Raw genomic sequence first — 21,776 nt, 5'->3', positions numbered from 1 at the left:
TAATTGTTTGTTTATACGTGAAGTAATACCAGCATTCAAATATTAAACTGCTTGACTTTGTATAGGAAATTAAGATGCTAGTAAGGGAATTTGATAATGTTCGCACAGAAGGACATGCAAGATGCGCAAATTCCCAGGTCTGCGTGTGTTTCTGGTTAGTGCGGATGGACAATTAGTAAGTCATGCATTTGCACATCATACAATAAGCTAGACATACTTACCCAAAGAAACGCTATCTAGGTCTGTGTTAGAGCAACAAGGAAACAAAAACCAACATGCCAATCAAAACAAATCCATTTGCCAAAAGAGACAATAACCATTACTATATAGTAATTATATAAAGATCATATGGCAGGGAAATGAACCGTATTGTACAGTATGGTCATTCTTATGTCTATTAACTTTAATGTGACCATGTGACAAATAAATGGGAAAGGTTGGCATTTTTTTCTCTCTCTCAACAAGTGGAAGGTTTTAGTACATGTATATTTTACCTTCTTAACAAAATGGCATTCTTTAAAATTGAAATCAGTTATTGCTGGGCAAACTGGCCTTGTTTGAACCAGTAATTTGACCGAAATTTCATAAAGAATTCTGTTCCATAAACAAATACAAACGTTTATAAAGAAACTCAGTTTGAATTAAAAAAAATCAACCAGTTGTACAATGCTAGGCTATACCCTGGGCAAGAAAACAAGCAGGCAATGGTATCAGTCTGCAGTTGCAATTAACCCATCTGAATCTGGACTGTAGAAAATCCTCAAGTGAGAGTAACTTAAGGGAAATTTAAATAAAATGGATAAAATATCAGAATTTGTATTTCAGAGTTCAATCATAGGGTGCATTCTCTTAGCCCATATCTGCCACTAATATTAATTCTTCCTGTATTACATTGGCCTAGTAAAAAGTTCTAGCATTGTAGCTAAAAATTAGAATACATATTCTTGGTTTAAATCAAACAAAGATAATTTTCCCCTCTTATACAAAAAGCATCTCCTTCAGTAAGAAACCCTTAGAGCAGGGGTGTCCAAACTTTGCTCTCCAGAGGTTTTGGAACTACATTTCCCATGATGCTCAGCTAGATAAAATGCTGGCTGAGCATCATCGGAAATGTAGTTCCAAAACCTCTGGAGAGCAAAGTTTGGACACCCCTGCCTTAGAGTATTCTGAATAAGGTTAGAGTGTGATCTATATATTAAACCATGCACACTGTGTCTAGAAGTCAGCTGCACCACTTATGCATGCCAAAAATATATATCTGAGCATGTCCAAACTTGCTCAGAGGAAAAATGCTGGGGTCTCAGGTCTTGATACTCCTTGGGGAAGATGTCTCACTGATACACCCAATCAAAACGTAATGTTGGATACAAGTAAGTATGCTCAGTAAGTATGTAAATTCCCTGAAGTAGTTATCTGAGCTATAGTGTAATCCAGATATGCCCATTTACTGTAACATACAATGTAATATGTACTTCTGAAGGGTAAGTGGCTTACCTTGTTCAGAGAATATTTTGTGGAACACTATCTACAATAGATATGTGCATTTGGATCTTTCATGAGGATTTGAATGCGTAAATTGGTAGCTGCTCATGTCGTTAGGCTCGTTTTGGAGCCGGATTTATTCTTGTGAAAGATCACCACACTAAGATCACACTGTGCAAATCCAGATCTTAGTATGGTGATGTTTCACAAGAATAAATACGGCCCAGAAAAGAGCCGAACAGCACGAGCAGCCACCTACGTACGCATTTGGATCCTCATGAAGGATCTGAAAGCACATATCTAGTTACAAGCATTTTTCTCTATATATTGCACATGGGAGATATGGATGGGACTACATGCATACAGTATTCATCTGAAAGATAGCTTTAGAAGTAAAACAAAGTATTTCCCATGAAATGTTTTGGAGATGCAACAGGAAAAGATCCTTGTATAAATACCATGTAATACTTTGAACTGAGATGACATTATTAAACATAGCAGCTTTATTTACAAACTATGCACATGTATCTAATTAACTCTCTCTATTGTATCATTTATTTTAAGTGCCTTATGTTATTAAATATCAGGTTGTATACAGAGATATGTGTTTAATGCAATCACTACACACATTTTGTATCACCCTTCTTCTGCACCTCTACCAATGCCTATGTGTTCTATTCTCTCTTCATCTACTTAAAGGGACAGTCTACACCAAAATTGTTCTTATTTAAAAAGATAGATAATCCCTTTATTACCCAATCCCCGTTTTTGCATAACCAACACAGTGATATTAATATACTTTTTACCTCTTTGATTACCTTGTATCTAAGCCTTTGCAGACAGCCTCCTTAGCTAACTGCTTTTGACAGACATGCAGTGTAGTCAATCAGTAAAGACTCCTAAATAACTTCACGGGAGTGAGCACAATGTTATCTATATGACACATGTGAACTAGCACAGTCTAACTGTGAAAAACTTTCAAAATGCTCTGAGCTAGGAGGCGGTTTTCAACGGTTTAGAAATCAGTTTGAGCCTAGCTAGGTTTAGCTTTTCAAAAATACCACCAAGGGAACAAAGCAAATTTGATGATAAAAGTAAATTGGAAAGTTGTTTAAAACTGCATGCCCTATCTGAATCATGATAGTTTAGTTCTGACTAGACTGTCCCTTTAAAAGAAGAAAAGAAGACTGTAGAGCAAACATTGCATACACTAGTTCCTTACAGCGTGATATTTTAGTAGTAGGGACCTTGCAAGTGGGGGTTAAAACATAGATCAAGTATAGTTCAGGAGCCACAGAGAATTGCAGGTCCTGAAGCGGTACAGCCAATGAGCCAATGCTTAATAACAAGGCAATGCAATAGCACTTATTTTGAATTTCAAGAGAATAATCTTTTTTCTGACAAATTTTAAAGTTTCTTTTAAGTTTACTGACCCTGTATCATGTGACAGCCATCAGCCAATCATGGACACCTACGTAAATATTGTGAATGGCTGCACATGCTCAGCAGCAGCTAGTGTCTCAGAAAGCGTGCACATAAAAAGATTGTGCACATTGTGATAATGTACTGGAAGTAAATTGGAAGTTTTTAAAATCTGAATCATGAAACTTTCATTTTGACCTTAGTGCCCCTAGTTGCCAAGTCAACGGTAGCCACTTGGAAATTGGATTTTAGCTATGTTCATTCAAAACAGAACTCAAACAAAATGTTCATATGTTCCTGATTATCCTTCCAAAATAAGTAACAGCAGCAAGACTGAAGGTCTTGCTCATCAGAGAAAAAAACATTTATAGGAAATGCTCTGTCAGAAATGATATAATCCTGGTAACTTTATAGATTGTGTAATTTACTGTAATTCTGGGGCTTCAAAAAGATGCAAGAAAAAACAAGCTGAGATCCCACAGATAGAGAATAATTATATGCAAATCATAACTGTAGACTTAATGTCGTACAGACAATATTTATTATTTTACTTTCCTTGCCATATGATCTTTAAAAGAAACACAGAATAGATGCTGCACCGGAACTTAATTACAAACTCATAGATTCCACTCTTGCTATAAAAGTGATTGAGTTCATAGGCACAGAGGCAAACTGACCTGTGTTCTTAAAGACAAAAATAAGAAAATATTATAGTATGCAGCCCCTTCCCCCAGACACCAGAAAGTTTAGTATAGGAAAACTGAGTGTCCATAAAGAAGGCCCTGAAAACTTTAGCACTAGCTGAAGTCAGCGTTGCATCAATTAGCAATGGACAGTGCAAGAAATTACTTTTTACAAAGAAGATAATAGGTTGGTAGGGCTACATTATCAACATTGTCTTTGGTAAACCCATAGTATTCAATACGGAAATAATTAGATCTGAGCTACGAACACAATCACCCTTATTCTGTGTAAAAAAAAAAAAAAAAAAAAAAAAGATATAGTCTTATCCTACCTAGTAACACCACAGAGAGGTTCTTCCTTTCTTACCATAGCATATATAACAAATAACTTTAAAGAGACATTAAACTCAAAATGTAATTCCATATTTAAATGATTGCATTTAGTGAAAAAATGCAATGTACTAATTATTTTATTTTGCCCTCTATCTGTAATTTAAATCCACTGTCTCTAAAGGAGTGGATCCTATATTATATCCAGGCTCTACGACATTCTACACAGTGATTGCTTGGTGAATGCAGGAGCTCCCTTATCTGCCTCTAATTAGCCACAGAAAAGAAGCTATGTCAGAGCTATGTTGCTGAAGTGCTAAACATTGCAAATGCTACTAGCAATATTTATGATTTTAATGATTTAAAAAAAATAATTCTCTATGCCAATATTTTGAAATATACTGCTTAATTGCAAATATTTGCTATTTGTATCAAAAATGATTTTAATGTCTCTTTCATATATACCGTATATATATATATATATAAAATTGAGCACACATTAATGAGCACTAAATTGTAATAAAAGCGTTTATATAATTAAAATAACCTTGCAAGGCGTGGCCCAACAGAGCATCCAGTTCAGGATTCAGTTCTGCTTTTTCCTTTAGCATGTGAAACAGCAACTGATTTTGGGTTGAGCTGGTTATTTCGGTTTGTTTAAGACGTCCTTCCAAGACTTTAATTTGAGCTTCTCGTTGGGCTGCCTGAAGACCCTACAAAGGAAAAATAAAGCAATCCAACACGTTTATTATTGAACTTATGTTAAAGGTGGTGATAACAATAACAAGTATCTATCATGGGTATAGTTTGGCCTGGATTTGTTTCAGTTACACATCAGTTAAACAAAAAAGAAAGAAAACTTTTGAGACTTTAGTATAAAAAAATATGGTTCTTTTCATATAAGTGCACAGCGCTTGATCGTACGTCAGGCATCTGTATATCTGACGAACAAGGAGGAGGGTTCTAGATCTGCACTTTGCTTATGGTATAGTTTCCGAACATGAACATTTTCTATTTCTGTGCTATATAATGATATGCTGCCTGATTTGTAGATCAGCAATTATTGTTTACAATTTCACTTGTGTATTTTTATTTATGCATTAAAAACTAAAAAGTGCCACAGAATAAATGGCACACCAACCCTCCCCCAGTTTAAGTGCTAATGAATTTATACTTTTTGTATTGTTAGCTACTACAAAATAAACCCTCTTTATTGATGCATGCATGATGAAAATGCCCTATTTATAAATTTATACGCAACATTTCTATTCCTTTAGCTGGTCAGGCTCTAAAGTTGTTGAAGAGATATTACAAGTCAGTTTTATGTATGCGTCACTGCATTGCTAATGATCTGTTTACATAATAATTGTTTTAAAAGTATTAAAAACAGACTATATATTTTGTACACCCAGGGCATACTCTTTGGAAAGCCTCTTTATTTTGTTTCCTTTCTGTAGCCATTTAAGGACATAAAACAGTTTCTGTACATATCAGCCAATCACTGCGCAGCATGTAGCAGTGTCAGTGTTCTACATTGCACACAACACATTCCAGCCTCTATGGAGGTGGGGGAACACTACAGTTTTCATTATTAGCAGAGTTTAAAAAAACGTTCAGAATAATTAAATGGGCCCTTTTAAAACTGTGATCAGCACTATGGTACACGGAGTGTTAGATGCACCTGTTGTGATAAGGACAGTAGATAAGTTTGCTACTTGCCTAAATGAGAACTTTAAAATGCTATAATACGCAAAAAATGACAAGCTCTAGTCCATTAGTGCATGCAATTTTACATCTATCGGCCCTGCTCTACTGTGTGTTTAACCCCCGCAAAGGGGTTAAACGCACAGTAGAAGTGTCTATTGGGACCCGCTGTAAACTGCTGGTCCTGAATGGCACTTTTACTGTGTGTGCGACTAGTGATGGTGATCGGATAAGTGGCGGGCTTCACTAGGGATCCAGCAATGCATTGTAGATTCCAAGCGGCACTTCTCTTGTGTGTTTAATCTCTTTGCGAGGGTTAAACACACAGAAGAGCAGGGCCCATAGTCCTGACATGCTCTAGTGGATTAGAGCATGTCATTTTTCAACTATTATGGCCCTTTAAGGATCTGAAAGGCATTAGATAATAACAAGTGTATTGGTTCACTGAATTTAACAGTAGCCCAAACTATCAAACAGCAAAAAGAGACATCACAAAGTCCTTACCTTGCTAACTGCCATAGTAAGGAAATGATCAAGGAGGTACCGAGCTTCTGTTAGCGTGCAGGAACTGATGACAGCAGTTACATCCAGAGTATCACCTTCTTCCTAAAGATGAGGCAAAGAATCTAAAGTCCTCTTTCCACTTAATACTTTCTATGTAATTATTTATAAGAAATATTTTTAGGTTCATTTTGCCAAAACCATTTTGTAAAGTAAAGGTGACTTGATGCTTGTGAGCACTTCCTCTGCAGTGAGGTCAAACACAAATGTAAAGTCCTGCAACTGCTGCTCCTGATTGAGGGGCCAGCCATGTTCTCCTCCGGCTTGCAACTCATCAGTGGAATTTTACCTATGTGTTTAATCCCTTTGCAGGAGTTATGTAGGGTCAGTAATGCTAAAATTGACAATCTATAGAATTAGAGAATGTTATTTTTGCATTAGAATTTCCCTTTAATAGTTTACGTACTAGCACAAGAGAATGAGGGAGGGTTACCTAAGCATTGACCATGAAACGTACCTTTGCTTCTTCCATCTGCATGATGTTGGCTTGACATTCAGAAATGTTGTCATTGATGTAATCAATATTTGCACTTAGTGATTCAATTTCCTCATTGAGGTTATGGATATTTCTCTCTGAGTCTCCGGGATCCTTTATAACTCTGTCTCTTTTCTTTGTGACCTTCTCTTTTCTTCTCGTAAGTTCTTCACGTTGCTAAAAGCGGAAAAAACATGAAAAACACCTTAAATAATCAATAACAACAAAAGACAACACGTGTCTTGATTTAAATCTAGTGATATAGCTAAAATAGTCGTTGGCTGTGCTGTTATTATTATTATTATTTTGTGTTACAAAATGTATTTCAACAAAACTAGAGGACAATGAGAAATACGGTTATTGAGGGCTCTACTGATACAATGTAAAGAAAAAAGCTACCTGTACAATAAGGAAACAACAAAAGAAACTGGGCTGCATTTAATTGGAGTTTTGGGAGAAGCATAAATAACAGCGTTAAAACGACAATAAAGTAAAAATTACACGATTCAGATAGAACATTCAATTTTAAATAACTTTTCAATTGACATCTATCATCTTATTTGCTTTTGTTCTCTTAGTATCCTTTGTTTCAATGGAGCGCACTGTTTAAAAAAAAAAAAAAACCTTTTCGCTCGCACATTAACCTGACACCGCATTCGACCAACTGCGCTAAAGCCAAAAGGTAGTTATGATTGTTTACGTTCCAGTGTTCTTCACATAGAATGTATCAACAAAGAAAAAAGAAAAGATGGACAAAAAAGGAGCACTCAGAGAAAAGTGAAAAATGTAAATATATAAATGAAAGCAGGGAGAGGGAAACAAAAGCAGGAAAATAAGTAAAACGTAACTTTTATTAGAAATAAATAAGTATAGTAATGTGGAATGTGTGCATTAATACTTAGATTAAAATCTGAGAAATCTAATGAGTCGGCAACCACGTAGTAAAAATGAGCAATAACTAAGTCACATTAGGTAGTTGAAAAACTACACAATAACTAACCACCTAAGAACCAGGCACCAAATGCAATTACCTGAAAAAAGAGGCTTAACCTCACAACAAATTAACACTAATAAAGGTGCAGATTCTAAGGCAGTGAGAAATTTTAACAGCTATTAGGAGCTCATATCGAGCAGAGCTTGATAAACGGGTTGAAAGCTTAGGAAAAACGCCTGATGCGCATTTGATAAAGTCGTTTGTCGGCGAAATGCGCATCAGGCGTTACAGCCTATACCGACACGATTACAATACAATACAATTACACCTAATCTAATAGCCCTATAAAAATAAAAAAGTGCCCCCCCCCAAAATAAAAACACACCCTAGCCTTTTCACAGTTCTTTAACCTGTAAAAAAAAAAAAAAAAATACAAAATTCCCCCAACAGTAAAACCCACCACCCAACCAACCCCCCAAAATAAAAAACCTAACAATAAAAAAAAAACTAAGCTACCCATCGTCCCTAAAGGGGCATTTGTATGGGCATTGCCCTTAAAATGGCATTCAGCTCCTTCTCACTGCCCTTAAAAGGGCATTCAGCTATTTTACAAATGCCCAAAGTGTTAGGTTAGGGGTTAATAGTTTAATTTAGTGTTTTGCAATGTGGGGGGGGCTGGCAGTTTAGGGGTTAATAGGTTTATTTAGTAGCAGCGATGTGGGGGCCAGAGGTTTAGGGGTTAATAGGTTTATTTAGTAGCGGCGATGTGGGAGGCCGGAGGTTTTGGGGGTTAATAGGTTTATTTAGTGGCAGCGATGTGGGAGTTAATAGCTTTATTATAGTGTCTGCGATGTCGGGGAGTGGCAGGATAGGGGTAATAACTTTATTATAGTGTCGGTGAGCGGCGGAAGAGGGGTTAATAACTTTTATTAGTATCGGCGTTGTCGGGGAGCAGCAGAATAGGGGTTAATAATTTATTGGTGTCAGCGGCAGATTAGGGGTTTTTAGACTTGGGGTTTATGTTAGGGTGTTAACATATTTTTTTTTTTATCCCCACAGACATAAATTGGGTTGCGTTACGGAGATTTTTCATTCCGCACTTCAAACACTCTCTTCCCATCACACGCAGAAGGAGGCTTTTCAGTAACTCGTAATGGCAGCGCTATGTAGAGTGAAATAACGCAACTTCTTTGGCGTTCATTTCGCACCCTGTTTAGCACAAAACTCGTAATCTAGGTTATGGTTATTTTACCTGCTCTCATCTAAGGTAATCCTGAAAACCTGACCCGTTGGTTAGGCCTGAGGACCAGTGAGATATATATATATATATATATATATATATATATATATATATATATATATATAGTATATAAATAAAAAAAATTCTACTACGTGATGAACACTGGAATTTAAAATATGTATATTCATAACATAGCAAAAACAGAATTTATGCTTACCTGATAAATTACTTTCTCTTGTGATGTATCGAGTCCACGGATTCATCCTTTACTTGTGGGATATTCTCCTTCCCAACAGGAAGTGGCAAAGAGAGCACACAGCAGAGCTGTCCATATAGCTCCCCCTCTAGCTCCACCCCCCAGTCATTCGACCGAAGGTTAGGAAGAAAAAGGAGAAACCATAGGGTGCAGTGGTGACTGTAGTTTAAAAAAAAAACACTACCTGACTGTAGTTTAAACAAAAACACTACCTGACTTAATAGCCAGGGCGGGCCGTGGACTCGATACATCACAAGAGAAAGTAATTTATCAGGTAAGCATAAATTCTGTTTTCTCTTGTAAGATGTATCGAGTCCACGGATTCATCCTTTACTTGTGGGATGCCAATACCAAAGCTTTAGGACACGGATGAAGGGAGGAAACAAGACATGTACCTTAAACGGAAGGCACCACTGCTTGTAAAACCTTTCTCCCAAAAATAGCCTCCGAAGAAGCAAAAGTATCGAATTTGTAAAATTTGGAAAAAATATGCAGCGAAGACCAAGTCGCTGCCTTACAAATCTGTTCAACAGAAGCCTCATTTTTAAAAGCCAATGTGGAAGCCACTGCTCTGGATGAATGAGCAGTAATTGTTTCGGGAGGCTGCTGGCCAGCAGTCTCATAGGCCAAACGGATGATGCTTTTCAGCCAAAAGGAAAGAGAGGTAGCAGTCGCCTTCTGACCTCTCCTCTTACCAGAATAGATAACAAACAAAGAAGTTGCATGTCTGAAATCCTTAGTTGCTTGTAAATACAACTTTAAAGCACGAACCACATCAAGATTGTGTAACAGACGTTCCTTCTTCGAAGAAGGATTAGGACACAGAGAAGGAACAACAATTTCCTGGTTAATATTCTTATTAGACACAACCTTAGGAAGAAAACCGGGTTTGGTACGCAAAACAACCTTATCTGCATGGAAAACCAGGTAAGGTGAATCACCCTGTAAAGCAGATAACTCTGAAACTCTTCGAGCAGAAGAGATAGCTACCAAAAACAAAACTTTCCAAGATAAAAGCTTAATATCTATGGAATGTAAAGGTTCAAACTGAACCCCTTGCAGAACTGAAAGAACTAGATTCAGACTCCATGGCGGAGCCACAGGTCTATAAACAGGCTTGATTCTGACTAAAGCCTGACTAAACGCTTGAACGTCTGGTACCTCTGCCAGACGTTTGTGTAAAAGAATAGACAAAGCAGATATCTGTCCTTTTAAGGAACTAGTTGATAATCCTTTCTCCAATCCTTCTTGGAGAAAGGACAATATCCTGGGAATCCTAATCTTATTCCATGAGTAACCCTTGGATTCGCACCAAAAAAGATATTTTCGCCAAATCTTATGGTAGATTGTCCTGGTGACAGGCTTTCTAGCCTGAATCAGGGTATCAATAACCGACTCAGAGAAACCACGCTTTGATAGAATTAGGCGTTCAATCTCCAAGCAGTCAGACGCAGAGAAATTAGATTTGGATGTTTGAAAGGACCTTGTATTAGAAGGTCCTGCCTCATTGGTAGTGTCCATGGTGGAACAGATGATATGTTCACTAGGTCTGCATACCAGGTCCTGCGTGGCCACACAGGCGCTATTAGAATCACCGAAGCCCTCTCCTGCTTGATTCTGGCAACCAGACGAGGGAGGAGAGGAAACGGTGGAAAAACATAGGCCAGATTGAAGGACCAAGGCGCTGCTAGAGCATCTATCAGCACCGCCTGGGGATCCCAGGATCTGGACCCATAAAGAGGAAGCTTGGTGTTCTGACGGGACGCCATCAGATCCAATTCTGGACTGCCCCAAAGCTGAGTCAGCTGGGCAAATACCTCTGGGTGGAGTTCCCACTCCCCCGGGTGAAAAGTCTGACGACTTAGAAAATCCGCCTCCCAGTTGTCTACTCCTGGGATGTGAATTGCTGAGAAATGGCAAGAGTGATCCTCCGCCCACCGGATTATTTTTGTTACTTCCATCATTGCTAGGGAACTCCTTGCTCCCCCTTGATGATTGACGTAAGCTACAGTCGTGATGTTGTCCGACTAAAATCTGATGAATTTGGCCGCAGCTAGCTGAGGCCATGCCTGGAGCGCGTTGAATATCGCCCTCAGTTCCAGAATGTTTATCGGGAGAAGAGCTTCTTCCCGAGACCATAAGCCCTGAGCTTTCAGGGAGTCCCAGACTGCACCCCAGCCCAACAGACTGACGTTGGTCGTTACGATGATCCACTCTGGTCTGCGGAAACACATTCCCTGAGACAGGTGATCCTGAGACCACCACCAGAGAAGAGAATCTCTGGTCCCCTGGTCCAGCTGTATTTGAGGAGACAAATCTGCATAATCCCCATTCCACTGTTTGAGCATGCATAGTTGCAGTGGTCTGAGGTGTATCCGTGCAAAAGGGACTATGTCCATTGCCGCTACCATTAGCCCGATTGTCTCCATGCACTGAGCTACAGATGGCCGAGGAATGGCATGAAGGGCTCGGCAAGTGGTTAAGAGTTTTAACTTTCTGAGCTTAGGAACCAGATTTGTGGGGAAAAAGCTTCTTATAGGCCCTCAAACTGCAGCAGGACCCTCCATGTGAAACAGCCTGAACTTCTAGTCAAAATAACTGCGCATCTGAGGCGCAAAATTAGGCCCCTCCCGCCTCACTCCGGTGCTTGTGAGGCCTAAAGAAACACTCCCAAGTGTTTTAGTAATAGCCATGTGGGTAATAACCCCTGAAAGAAACCCAAAGGAACCTTCAAAGTGTCTCAAAAACCAATATTTTCAATAAAAACCGTTTGCCCTGAAGCAGTGTCAACCAGCATAAACTTGCCCTGTTATGTAAGCTTGAAATTCCATACTTAGTCTCTGAATACAGCTTACCCTTCCCTCATGGGGATATCAACAGTCTTTTCTAGCATTATCACAGTCTTGTCTAGAAATAAATGACTGAACATACCTTATTGCAGCCTAACCTGCAAACCGTTCCCCCCAACTGAAGTTCTCTTGTACTCCTCAGTCCTGTGTGGGAACAGCAGTGGAATTTAGTTACAACATGCTAAAATCATCTTCCTCCCTGCAGAAATCTTCATCCCCTTTCTGCTAGAGAGTAAATAGTAAACACCGGTACCATTTAAAATAACAAACTCTTGCTTGTAGAAAATAAAAACTACAATTCTAACACCACATTCACTTTACCCTTCCGATTGCTTAGAGCCGGCAAAGAGAATGACTGGGGGGTGGAGCTAGAGGGGGAGCTATATGGACAGCTCTGTTGTGTGCTCTCTTTGCCACTTCCTGTTGGGAAGGAGAATATCCCACAAGTAAAAGATGAATCCGTGGACTCGATACATCTTACAAGAGAAATACATTATAATTACAAATAAATACAAATTATTTTTCAAGTTTACAAGGTATTTGACTGGAAAGGACTGGAAAGTTTATACATGTGTATGAATGTGTATTTATGTGTATATATGTATGTATTTACATATTTACACATATAAAAACATAATACACATTTATGTACATATTTACACACACACACACACACTTTATATTCTACACCTTTCTGTCAAATACATTGCCATATAGAACATATCCTGTTTAACCCTTATAATTTTTTAAAATATTTATTTGAAACGTGTAGCAGAAACTGTATATATGAGTGTAATATGTTATTATAATGTGTTTTTGATGCGTTTGGTGGAGATTTATTTTTTTAACCCTAACACTTTACGCAAAGTCTTTAGACACGCTAATCTGTTAAGTGTAAATTTTGTTTTGTTTTTTTCGACTTGTAACATGTCAGCTAGGTTGTGATATTGCTTATCGAATCCTAAGCTGACAGAAGAGCGCCATTTGTAATCTACCCCATAATAGTTAAAGCATGTGTGAGAGAACATATACAGATCACATCAGGGGCGGACTGATCAGCCGGGCAAATAGGACCTGGACTGAGGGCCCAGCATGTAGGGGGGTCCACAAATGGCATCTCCATGAGTCCTGGTGTGCTGCTTATGCTGGGGTTGATAGCTACCCTATAATTAACTAAGCAGTTAAGTGTGTGTTAATTGGAGGCCCTGGCCCCAGAGTGGGGGCCTTGTGTTTGTTGCCCTAAAGTGTGGGGGGTCCTGTTATGGGTCTGTCACTGTGAGGGCCATAGAGTGGGGGGGTGGCCCTGGAGGTTCGGGGCTCTGTCGCTGGTCCTTGATATTGGGGGTTTTGGCACTGGAGGTTGGGGGGCCTGGTGGAGGGCAGGGTAGGGAGGCTACCATATTTATTTGCATACATTTGGGTCAGTGTGAGACAGTGGGGGCCCATCCCTAATTTTTGCCCGGGGCCCTGATTAGTCTCAGTCCGTCCCTAGATCACATGGCACAATGTCATGAAAACTCTTTTGCAAAAAGATCCATTCTCATTACTTTTCAATGAGACAGTAATTATTGTTTTAATGCAACAATAATAAAAGTGGTGATCTATTACACTTGAGTGTTTTCATAGAAAATGTAATTGAAGCAATATACTTACATCAGTTTCTACATATACAAAGTACTAGCATAGTGGTATGGTTATACCAAAAGGCCTAGGTGCATAGAAAAAAACTCACAGGCTATAAAATGTGATAAGTCTGTAAGACCATCTTACTATATGCTGCTCTAAAAGAAGCAAAAGTGAACACATTAAACAAAACTAAGTGGCTGCCAAAAACAAAGGAAAGTCAAAATGAAACTTTTTCATGATTCAGATAGGAGTATCCAATTTTAAACATTTTTTTTAGATCTTCTATAATCTTCTAAAATCTAATTTGCTTTGTACTCCTGGTATCCTTTGTTAAAAAGCATACCTCGGTAGGCTCAGAAGCAGCTACCTGCTGATTGGTGCTTGCACATACATACCTCTTTATCATTGGCACACCCAATGTGTTCAGCTAGATCACCGTAGTGCATTACTCCTCATTAAACAAGGAAATCAAGAGAATGGAGCAAATGTAATATTAAAAGTAAACAGGAAATTGTATGCACTGTCTGAATCGTGAATGAACATTTTGGGGTTTCATGACCCTGTAAAAGTTCCCAAGAAAGGAAGGACTTCTTGTCCTGAAACAAACCAGATTTGCCCGAGGAAGCAGCACAGAGATTTGCTACCTCTGTTATTCTATTATTTTGTTACATTAGACAGAATCTACAGCTTTTGACATTCAGGGCTGTAGCAAGCACTCAGCTTTGAGAAAAGAGGGCAAAGAAGCACAAAACATATCCGACTCATTCAGTGTGTTAGTGAGGGTTGTCTGTACACTCAAAGGGACACTCAAGTCAATATTAAACTTTCATGATTCAGATAGAGCATGCAATTTTAAACAACTTTCCAATTAACTTCTATTAACAAAATGTGCACAATATTTTTATATTTACACTTCTTGAGTCACCAGCTCCTACTGAGCATGTGCAAGAATTGACAGCATACAGGTATACCCCGCTCATACAGCGGGTTAGGGACCGGAGCCCCGCTGTAAAGTGAAAACCGCCTTAAAGTGAGTCAATGCATTTTACACTTGTTTTTCACTTGCCAGTGTGTTTAAAAGCTTAAAAACATGTTTGAAATAACATATATAGGTGTGCAATAGTGCTAAGTTTAGTTTAACACTAGCAAAACACAGTACTCTACTGTACCTGTACTGTATGCAAGATCCTTATTTTATGTGGAGATCTCACACCATGCCAAACAATACTGTACAGTACTAAAGTAGGTTATGTTTTATGGTATGGTACTGTATATGAGATGGAGGCATATGAAATGCTTACCTGTACTATTCAAGGTAAGCACAAAGGTATTATGACAATAATACTGTATACAGTACAGTACATACAGTAACACTGCATATACTGGTACTTGTACTGTACTGTACCTTTATTGGCCAAAAAATACTGCTTATGAAGAACTAAACTTGTGTGTACGGTACAATTACTGTATGGACTTAACAAATAATCCTGTACAGTGCTGTACCTTTAATGGACAAAAAATACTGTAATGCTTATGAAGACCGGTATAATTATGGACTTACCAAAGTATCTGGTACAGTACGATACTGTACTGCACAGTTTTAGCAACCCTAAAGTCTTGCCAACGTACTCTGTAAAACCGCATGCAATTTTTCTCCTTACTTGCGATGTCTAAGTCCTGTGCTGTGCCGCGCTGAGAAACTGCTTCCGGGTTTGCGGCGGTGACGTATTAGCGAATCGCCGTAAAGCGAATCGACGTAAAGCGGGGTATACCTGTATACGTATATACATTTGTGATTGGCTGTCGCATAATACAGGACGAGCGGAAATAGACATAACTGAAATTTGTCAGAAAAAATCTACTACTCTGAAGTTCAAACTAAGTTCTATTACATTGTCTGTTTATCATGCATTTTTTGTTTATGCAAATCTACTGTATTTATGGGTCCTTTGAATGTTTTAACTGAGATGGAATACAAGTTTACTTTCAAACGAAGAGTAATGTTTACGATTTGCCTGTGATAAACCTTTTCATTTGCTCTCCACAAATTTAAGATAATAGTGTAGCAAACACCCAGACATAATGTTCCCATACAACGATTTCAGGCAAATAAAACAACCAACTGAAAAAAAACCCAGATTAAATTATTAAATCCCTAAGTGATTTGAGATTTGAGTGAGAATATAAAAAGTCTGCACATTTAGATAAAGGAAGCCAACTGCAAAGTTGTTTCAAATTGTGTGCTCTATCTGAATCATCAAAGTTTAATTTTGACTTTAGTGTTCCTTTAATATGTTCATACTTTCTAATCCACCTCTTCGTCTATAAAAATAGAGATACTTTGTGGAGTTTGACTGTGACAATCATCTGATACATATTTGGTGACGTCACAAAAATCAGCAGGTGTAGAGCATAAGTAGGATTCTTATGGTGAATAATGTAGTGTCAGAGTGAATAGAGACAGTATCATCTCCTAAGGTTAGTGAATCTCAGTTTTTCTCTAACAGACTTTACATACTGTACAATAAAAGTCGAATGCAACAACAGGAAATGTTATGCTGTATCAATAAATATCTACTTTACCTTTAGTAGTCTGTTCATGTCAGCTTCCATATTGGAGATCGTCATCCTCTGCATCACAATGTCTGAAATTCTGCGCTCAAGAGACTGCCACTTCTGCCTGGCTGCCTTTGAAATGTAAATGCTTGTCACTTTTCTTTGATGCTTTTTCCTAAAAACAAGGTAGATTAATAAGATATAATTGTTAAACATATAAATTCTATTACATCAATATTAAAAAAAAAAAATACTGGCAGCTCGATAATAGTCGTGATTCTTGGTGCTTCCAACATATCTAAAATGAAATGCTCACCCCTACTGGGTCCTCCAAGAAAGAAGTAAGCAACTAAGGAAGCATTTAAAAAAGGACCTCATGACAGAAAGCGTTTTCACCCACAAAGCACTTTCAGAATATGGGCTAGATTACAAGTGACGCACTATTGTTATAACCAATTTTGCAACCAAGCTAACTAGCACACATATTACAAATTAAAAAAGTAAAATGCTGCACTATTAATTGCATATGCGATTTAAAAACCTCAAGAGTTCGCAATTTTTTTTTTATGTGGCTGTACTGCATTGATTTGTATGTGATATCTTGCAAACAAGCTCCATCTAGTGATTGCTTTCAGCACACATTTATAAAATGGCTGTTTTACTTTCACTTTCTGTTTGTGATCTCAGTAGCAGCCGATCAATCTATATTAGTCCATGCAGGAGAGTGAAGAGGATGGAAAGCCACTTACTTATATTTCCCCCTAGGGACGTCTGCAGTCTGAAACTTAGGGTATGTAATCATTATGGAACCTCCCACACAATTTCCTGCTCTCTGAGAAACGTCTCAAATACATAGAAGATGCAGTTAACTCCACGGCTGCCAAAAAGGCTAACACTGCAGTCCCCTCTGCTAGCTAGCTGCTGGGTTAACTGCATCTACAATGTATTTGATATCAGCAAGGCAAAGCATTTCTGAAAGGAGCAGCCCCCACCCCTACTGCTATATGCCTGTATTGGATTCCTGCACAGGAGCAGGGCTCATTATCAGTCAAGATAAAATATTTTTAAAAAAAAATATATATATATATATATATATATATATAAATATATACACACACACTAATACTGTTTTATTCGCAGGTTATATAAAACCTTGTAGACTGACCTACATTAGTTTCGCAAGGTTAACTCTATGGATTTAATAACTTTATCTTCAGTACTTTTCATAGCAGAAACAATGTTGCCCTATGTCTCAATATACCCTAAGGACGAGTGATATGACACTTTTACTAAATGACTATTTAGCTTGGGGTTTTAGGGCTGTGTGAACTCCTCACACTCCCTCTCTTTTACTTGGACACCCGGTTTCTTATATAGCTCCATAGTTAGTTAGTTAATTAATTAATTAACAAACAGCCAGGATTTGTGCGTTTTTTATACTGACACAGTTCCTGAAATATTCCAACCCAGATATCTTCCCCTCTGATACCCATACCAGATTATTTTTATTACTAATCCTTTAATACCCGACCAATCCAATATCCTGTCCAGCTCTCTTTGATACACTTATCTACTTTTTTAAGAGTTTCTAGTCCACAGCGAACATGACAACACACTATGGAGTAGGTACACTACATATAGCGACTCAAAATGTCAAAGGCTTCCTATCAGCGGAAAAACGATCTATAGCCTACTATGATTTTTATTAAAACAAGATAGATATCGTCATGACTCGGGAAACCCATTTAAAAAAACATAGCGAACCTACACTATTCACAAGATATTATGATAAACATTTCTGTAGTTCAGGTCCCCATAGGAAAAATGGAGTATGCATCTCCCTCAAGCGCAATACCCCCTTTGAACTTTTGCAAAAATACACTGATAAAGAGGGTAGAACTCTGATCCTGGTTGGAGTCTGCTACGGGAGCCCGGTCACACTGGCAAACATCTATGCTCCAAATAAGCCCACTCCTTTTTTCTTCAGGTCCCTGGTTAACACATTACTAGACATTTCTAAAGGCCCAATTATTTTAGGTGGAGACTTTAACTTCCCTATGAACCCTGTATTAGACACTTCTACCAGGAAATCATACCTCCGTAATACCTTGCTGAAGAATAATTGTGCAGCTCTCCAATCCATTAATTTATCTGATACTTGGAGAACAGTCCATACAACTCGGAAAGATTATACCTTTTTCTCCCACACACAACACTCATATTCCAGACTAGACTATATTCTCTGATATCAGGCACTTCTATCAACTCTCATTCACTCTAAAATATCTCACACACCTTGGTCTGACCATAGTACGGTCATCACCACATTTAATTGGTCTAATAAATCTCGAAACACATTCAATTGGAGACTTAACGACTCCATCCTCACAAATCAAGAAACAGTAAATGAAATAAAAAAAATTTTGGATGAATATTTCCTCATAAATAAGACTGAGGATACGTCGGCCGCAAAAATAATTGGGAGGCATATAAATGCTACATACGCGGTGTATTAAGAAAACATAATGCCAAGCAACGAAAACTCAGATCTGCCCAGTTTACTTCACTGACGGACGACCTTGCCGCCCAAGAAGCTATTCATAAATTAGATCCAACATCTACCCAAAAACTTTCCAAGCTAACTGAAGCGAGAGATAACCTTAACAAATTTCTTATACAAAACGCACACATGAGAGTCCTAACTACCAAATCAAATTTTTTTGTAGAGTGCAATAAGGCAGGACGCCTACTGGCCAGATCACTTAAAAAACAAAAATATACTACATTTATTAGCTCTCTCACACATGCTTGGGGCGAGTCTATTACCAAAAATGAAGATATTGCAGATTCCTTTGTTTCCTATTACTCTAAACTCTACAATCTAAATAATAACACAACTCCTGATAAAATAAATAAAATAGAAACATACTTAGCAGCATTGGAAACTCCTACTATTACAGATTAAGACAGACCATTTTTAGACTCCCCCATAACATTACAAGAAATCAAAACCACAATAAACGCACTCCCTCACGGTAAGTCCCCTGGCCCTGATGGCCTCACAGCAAAATTTTATCAACTCCTCCAAAATCAAATAAGCCCACACCTATATACAATCTTTACCGCTATTGATCAAGGTAACGCTTTTCCCCAACCCCTATTAGAAGCCCTAATTACTGTCATCCCAAAACCAGACAAAGCAAAAGACCAAGTAGGTAATTATAGACCAATATCGCTTATAAACATTGATATAAAGATTTAAGCCAAAATACTCGCAAATTGAATGAATATAATCTTACCAAAAATTATTCATCCGGATCAAGTAGGATTCTTTAGAGGCCGAAAGGCAAAAGACAACACTATTAGATTATTGCATTCCTTACAAAACGCCTATGACAATCACACTCCCCTCGCCCTTCTTTCCACTGATGTGGAAAAGGCCTTCGACAGGGTGGACTGGCAGTTTATGTGGAAAACCCTGTTGAAATTTGGCTTTTCAAACACGTTTATCACCAGGATCCAAGCCTTATACCGCGGACCTTGAGCTAAAGTTAGAATAAATAATAATATCTCACAATCATTCCTCATTTCCAATGGCACATGCCAAGGATGTCCGCTCTCACCCTTGCTATTTGCCCTCACAGTAGAAATTCTAGCAATACAGATCAGAAATAACCCAGATATACAAGGTATACAATACGACAGCATTACTCAAAAGTGCCTCCTGTTTGCGGACAATGTGATCCTCAATTTACAATCCCCATCCATCGCATTACCTGCTTTAATTAAGACCCTAGAAAACTATAAGCAAGTCTCTTATTTTTCCATTAATATGGAAAAATCCGGGCTAATAACAATCAATTTGTCATCACAGGATATAGAAGTTGTAACACATCATACGGAATTCGCTATTACAGATAAACTTAAATACCTTGGATTAATAATTAAAAAAAAATGCTCACAATTTATTCTCTGACAACTTTACTTCTCTCCAACTGAACGTTAAGAATCTGTTGGAGACCTGGCATAAACAAGGACATCTGTCTTGGTTGGGTAGAATCAATACGGTTAAAATGATGATAGTACCTAAGTATTTACACCTTTTCCAAACACTACCGATAGCCCTAACCAACGCTTATCTCAAGACACAACAAAGACTGATAAATTTGTTTATCTGGTCCTATAAAAGACCTAGAGTAGCTCAGCACAACTTATATCTTAGCAAAGAAGATGGAGGACTTAATGTCCCTAATATAACCAACTACTATAGAGCAGCACATTTATCAAGAGTAATATCATGGAATCACTCTCCCCCTGCTAACCTGTGGGTACAGATTGAGAGTCATCTGTCCCAAGTCAAACATATGAGGGATATAGCCTGGCTACCTAAAAATTCTAGACCCCATATATTACAGCATAATAGATATATCAAAGCTACTTCGAATGTCTGGGATTATGTGATTACCCATACGAAGGGAGTGTCCACCTTGGTATCTCCCTTGACTCCGATGTTGCACAATCACTTATTTTTGCAGAATAGTTCTTTCACCCATACTAATGTAAATAAGACATTACAGAATCTCCCTATATACTTAATCACAGACTCTGTCGGTGTTAAAGACAGAATTCTGCTCAATGAGAAACTGGGGCCCCTTTTCATAATTGGTATGCGTATTTACAAATTCGACATGCCATTAATAACAGCCCATATAAGCAAGATGTACTGAGACCATTAACGCCTTTTGAACAGTTTTGTATTAATCCTAACATCAAAAAAGCATACCTTTCTATGACATATAAAATTCTTAGAGGTTGCTTTCCGGAAAAACGACCTGCATTCTTGCTGAAGTGGAACGAGGAGCTATTAGGTGACTTAGATGATGAAGATTGGAAACGTTGTTCCCACCTGACCCACTCTTCCTCCACCTCTCTAACTATGTCTGAATTGAACTATAAAATAATTGTTCGTTGGTAATTAACACCTCATCGTCTACGAAATATCTATTCTGCCGCTTCTTCTAGCTGCTGGAGGAGATGCGGAGACGTAGGTACTATGACTCATATTTGGTGGTCCTGCCCTAATCTAGTTAGCTTTTGGTCACAGGTAGAGCAAAATATGAACCACATCTTGGGTACAAATATTTCCCTCAACCCACACATTATCCTCCTCAACCACACTCCGCGTCTCAACTGTGTATATCGTAAGAAATTACTTCTCATAATGCTAACTTGTGCTAAGAGGTTAATTCCAAGACTATGGAAGGCACAACAGATACCCACTTTTTCCCAATGGGTCTCAAAAGTAGACCATACCATCTCACTTGAAAGAATGCACTACTGTTATATAGGCAAACAGGACTTCATAATTAACATACTATTCCTATGGGAACAAAGGCATCATAACAATGTATGACAATTTTGAAACTTTGTTATGACAAACGACTAGAAACAAATGTATTGGATTGCACTAACTTATTTTACTCTGCTTGTCAGGCCATGAGGTACATTTATACTTGTGGATATAGAATGGTCCTGAGAAACTGTGAATAAGATTCTACCCTTTTCCTGCGCACCCTCTCCTCTTCCCCCTGCCCTCACCGTCCCTTTATTTGTATTTCTTTTATTGTCCAAACCTGTTAATCCCTAAAAAATTATGGG

The 21,776-nt window shown here is 38.1% G+C and overlaps 1 protein-coding gene across 4 annotated transcripts in view; it reads right to left on the bottom strand.

Annotated features, from left to right (window-relative positions):
• Window positions 1-21,776, bottom strand: part of KIF21A (kinesin family member 21A) — a 537,130-nt gene that overhangs the window by 194,550 nt on the left and 320,804 nt on the right. For 2 of the 4 annotated variants that reach the window (XM_053716595.1, XM_053716597.1), the window contains exons 19-23: window positions 16,146-16,293; window positions 6,640-6,834; window positions 6,126-6,227; window positions 4,465-4,630; window positions 222-242 (exon numbers count right to left, since the gene is read on the bottom strand). In XM_053716595.1, coding sequence (XP_053572570.1) covers window positions 222-242; window positions 4,465-4,630; window positions 6,126-6,227; window positions 6,640-6,834; window positions 16,146-16,293 — 632 coding nt within the window. The remainder of the gene's footprint in view (window positions 1-221; window positions 243-4,464; window positions 4,631-6,125; window positions 6,228-6,639; window positions 6,835-16,145; window positions 16,294-21,776) is intronic. The other 2 variants (XM_053716596.1, XM_053716598.1) reach the window with 1 other exon arrangement.

This window comes from Bombina bombina, chromosome 6 (genome assembly GCF_027579735.1).
Source record: "Bombina bombina isolate aBomBom1 chromosome 6, aBomBom1.pri, whole genome shotgun sequence".
NCBI classification, from domain to species: domain Eukaryota; kingdom Metazoa; phylum Chordata; class Amphibia; order Anura; family Bombinatoridae; genus Bombina; species Bombina bombina.
Note: the sequence above shows the minus strand (reverse complement) of the source record. Positions and strands in the feature narration are given on the sequence as shown.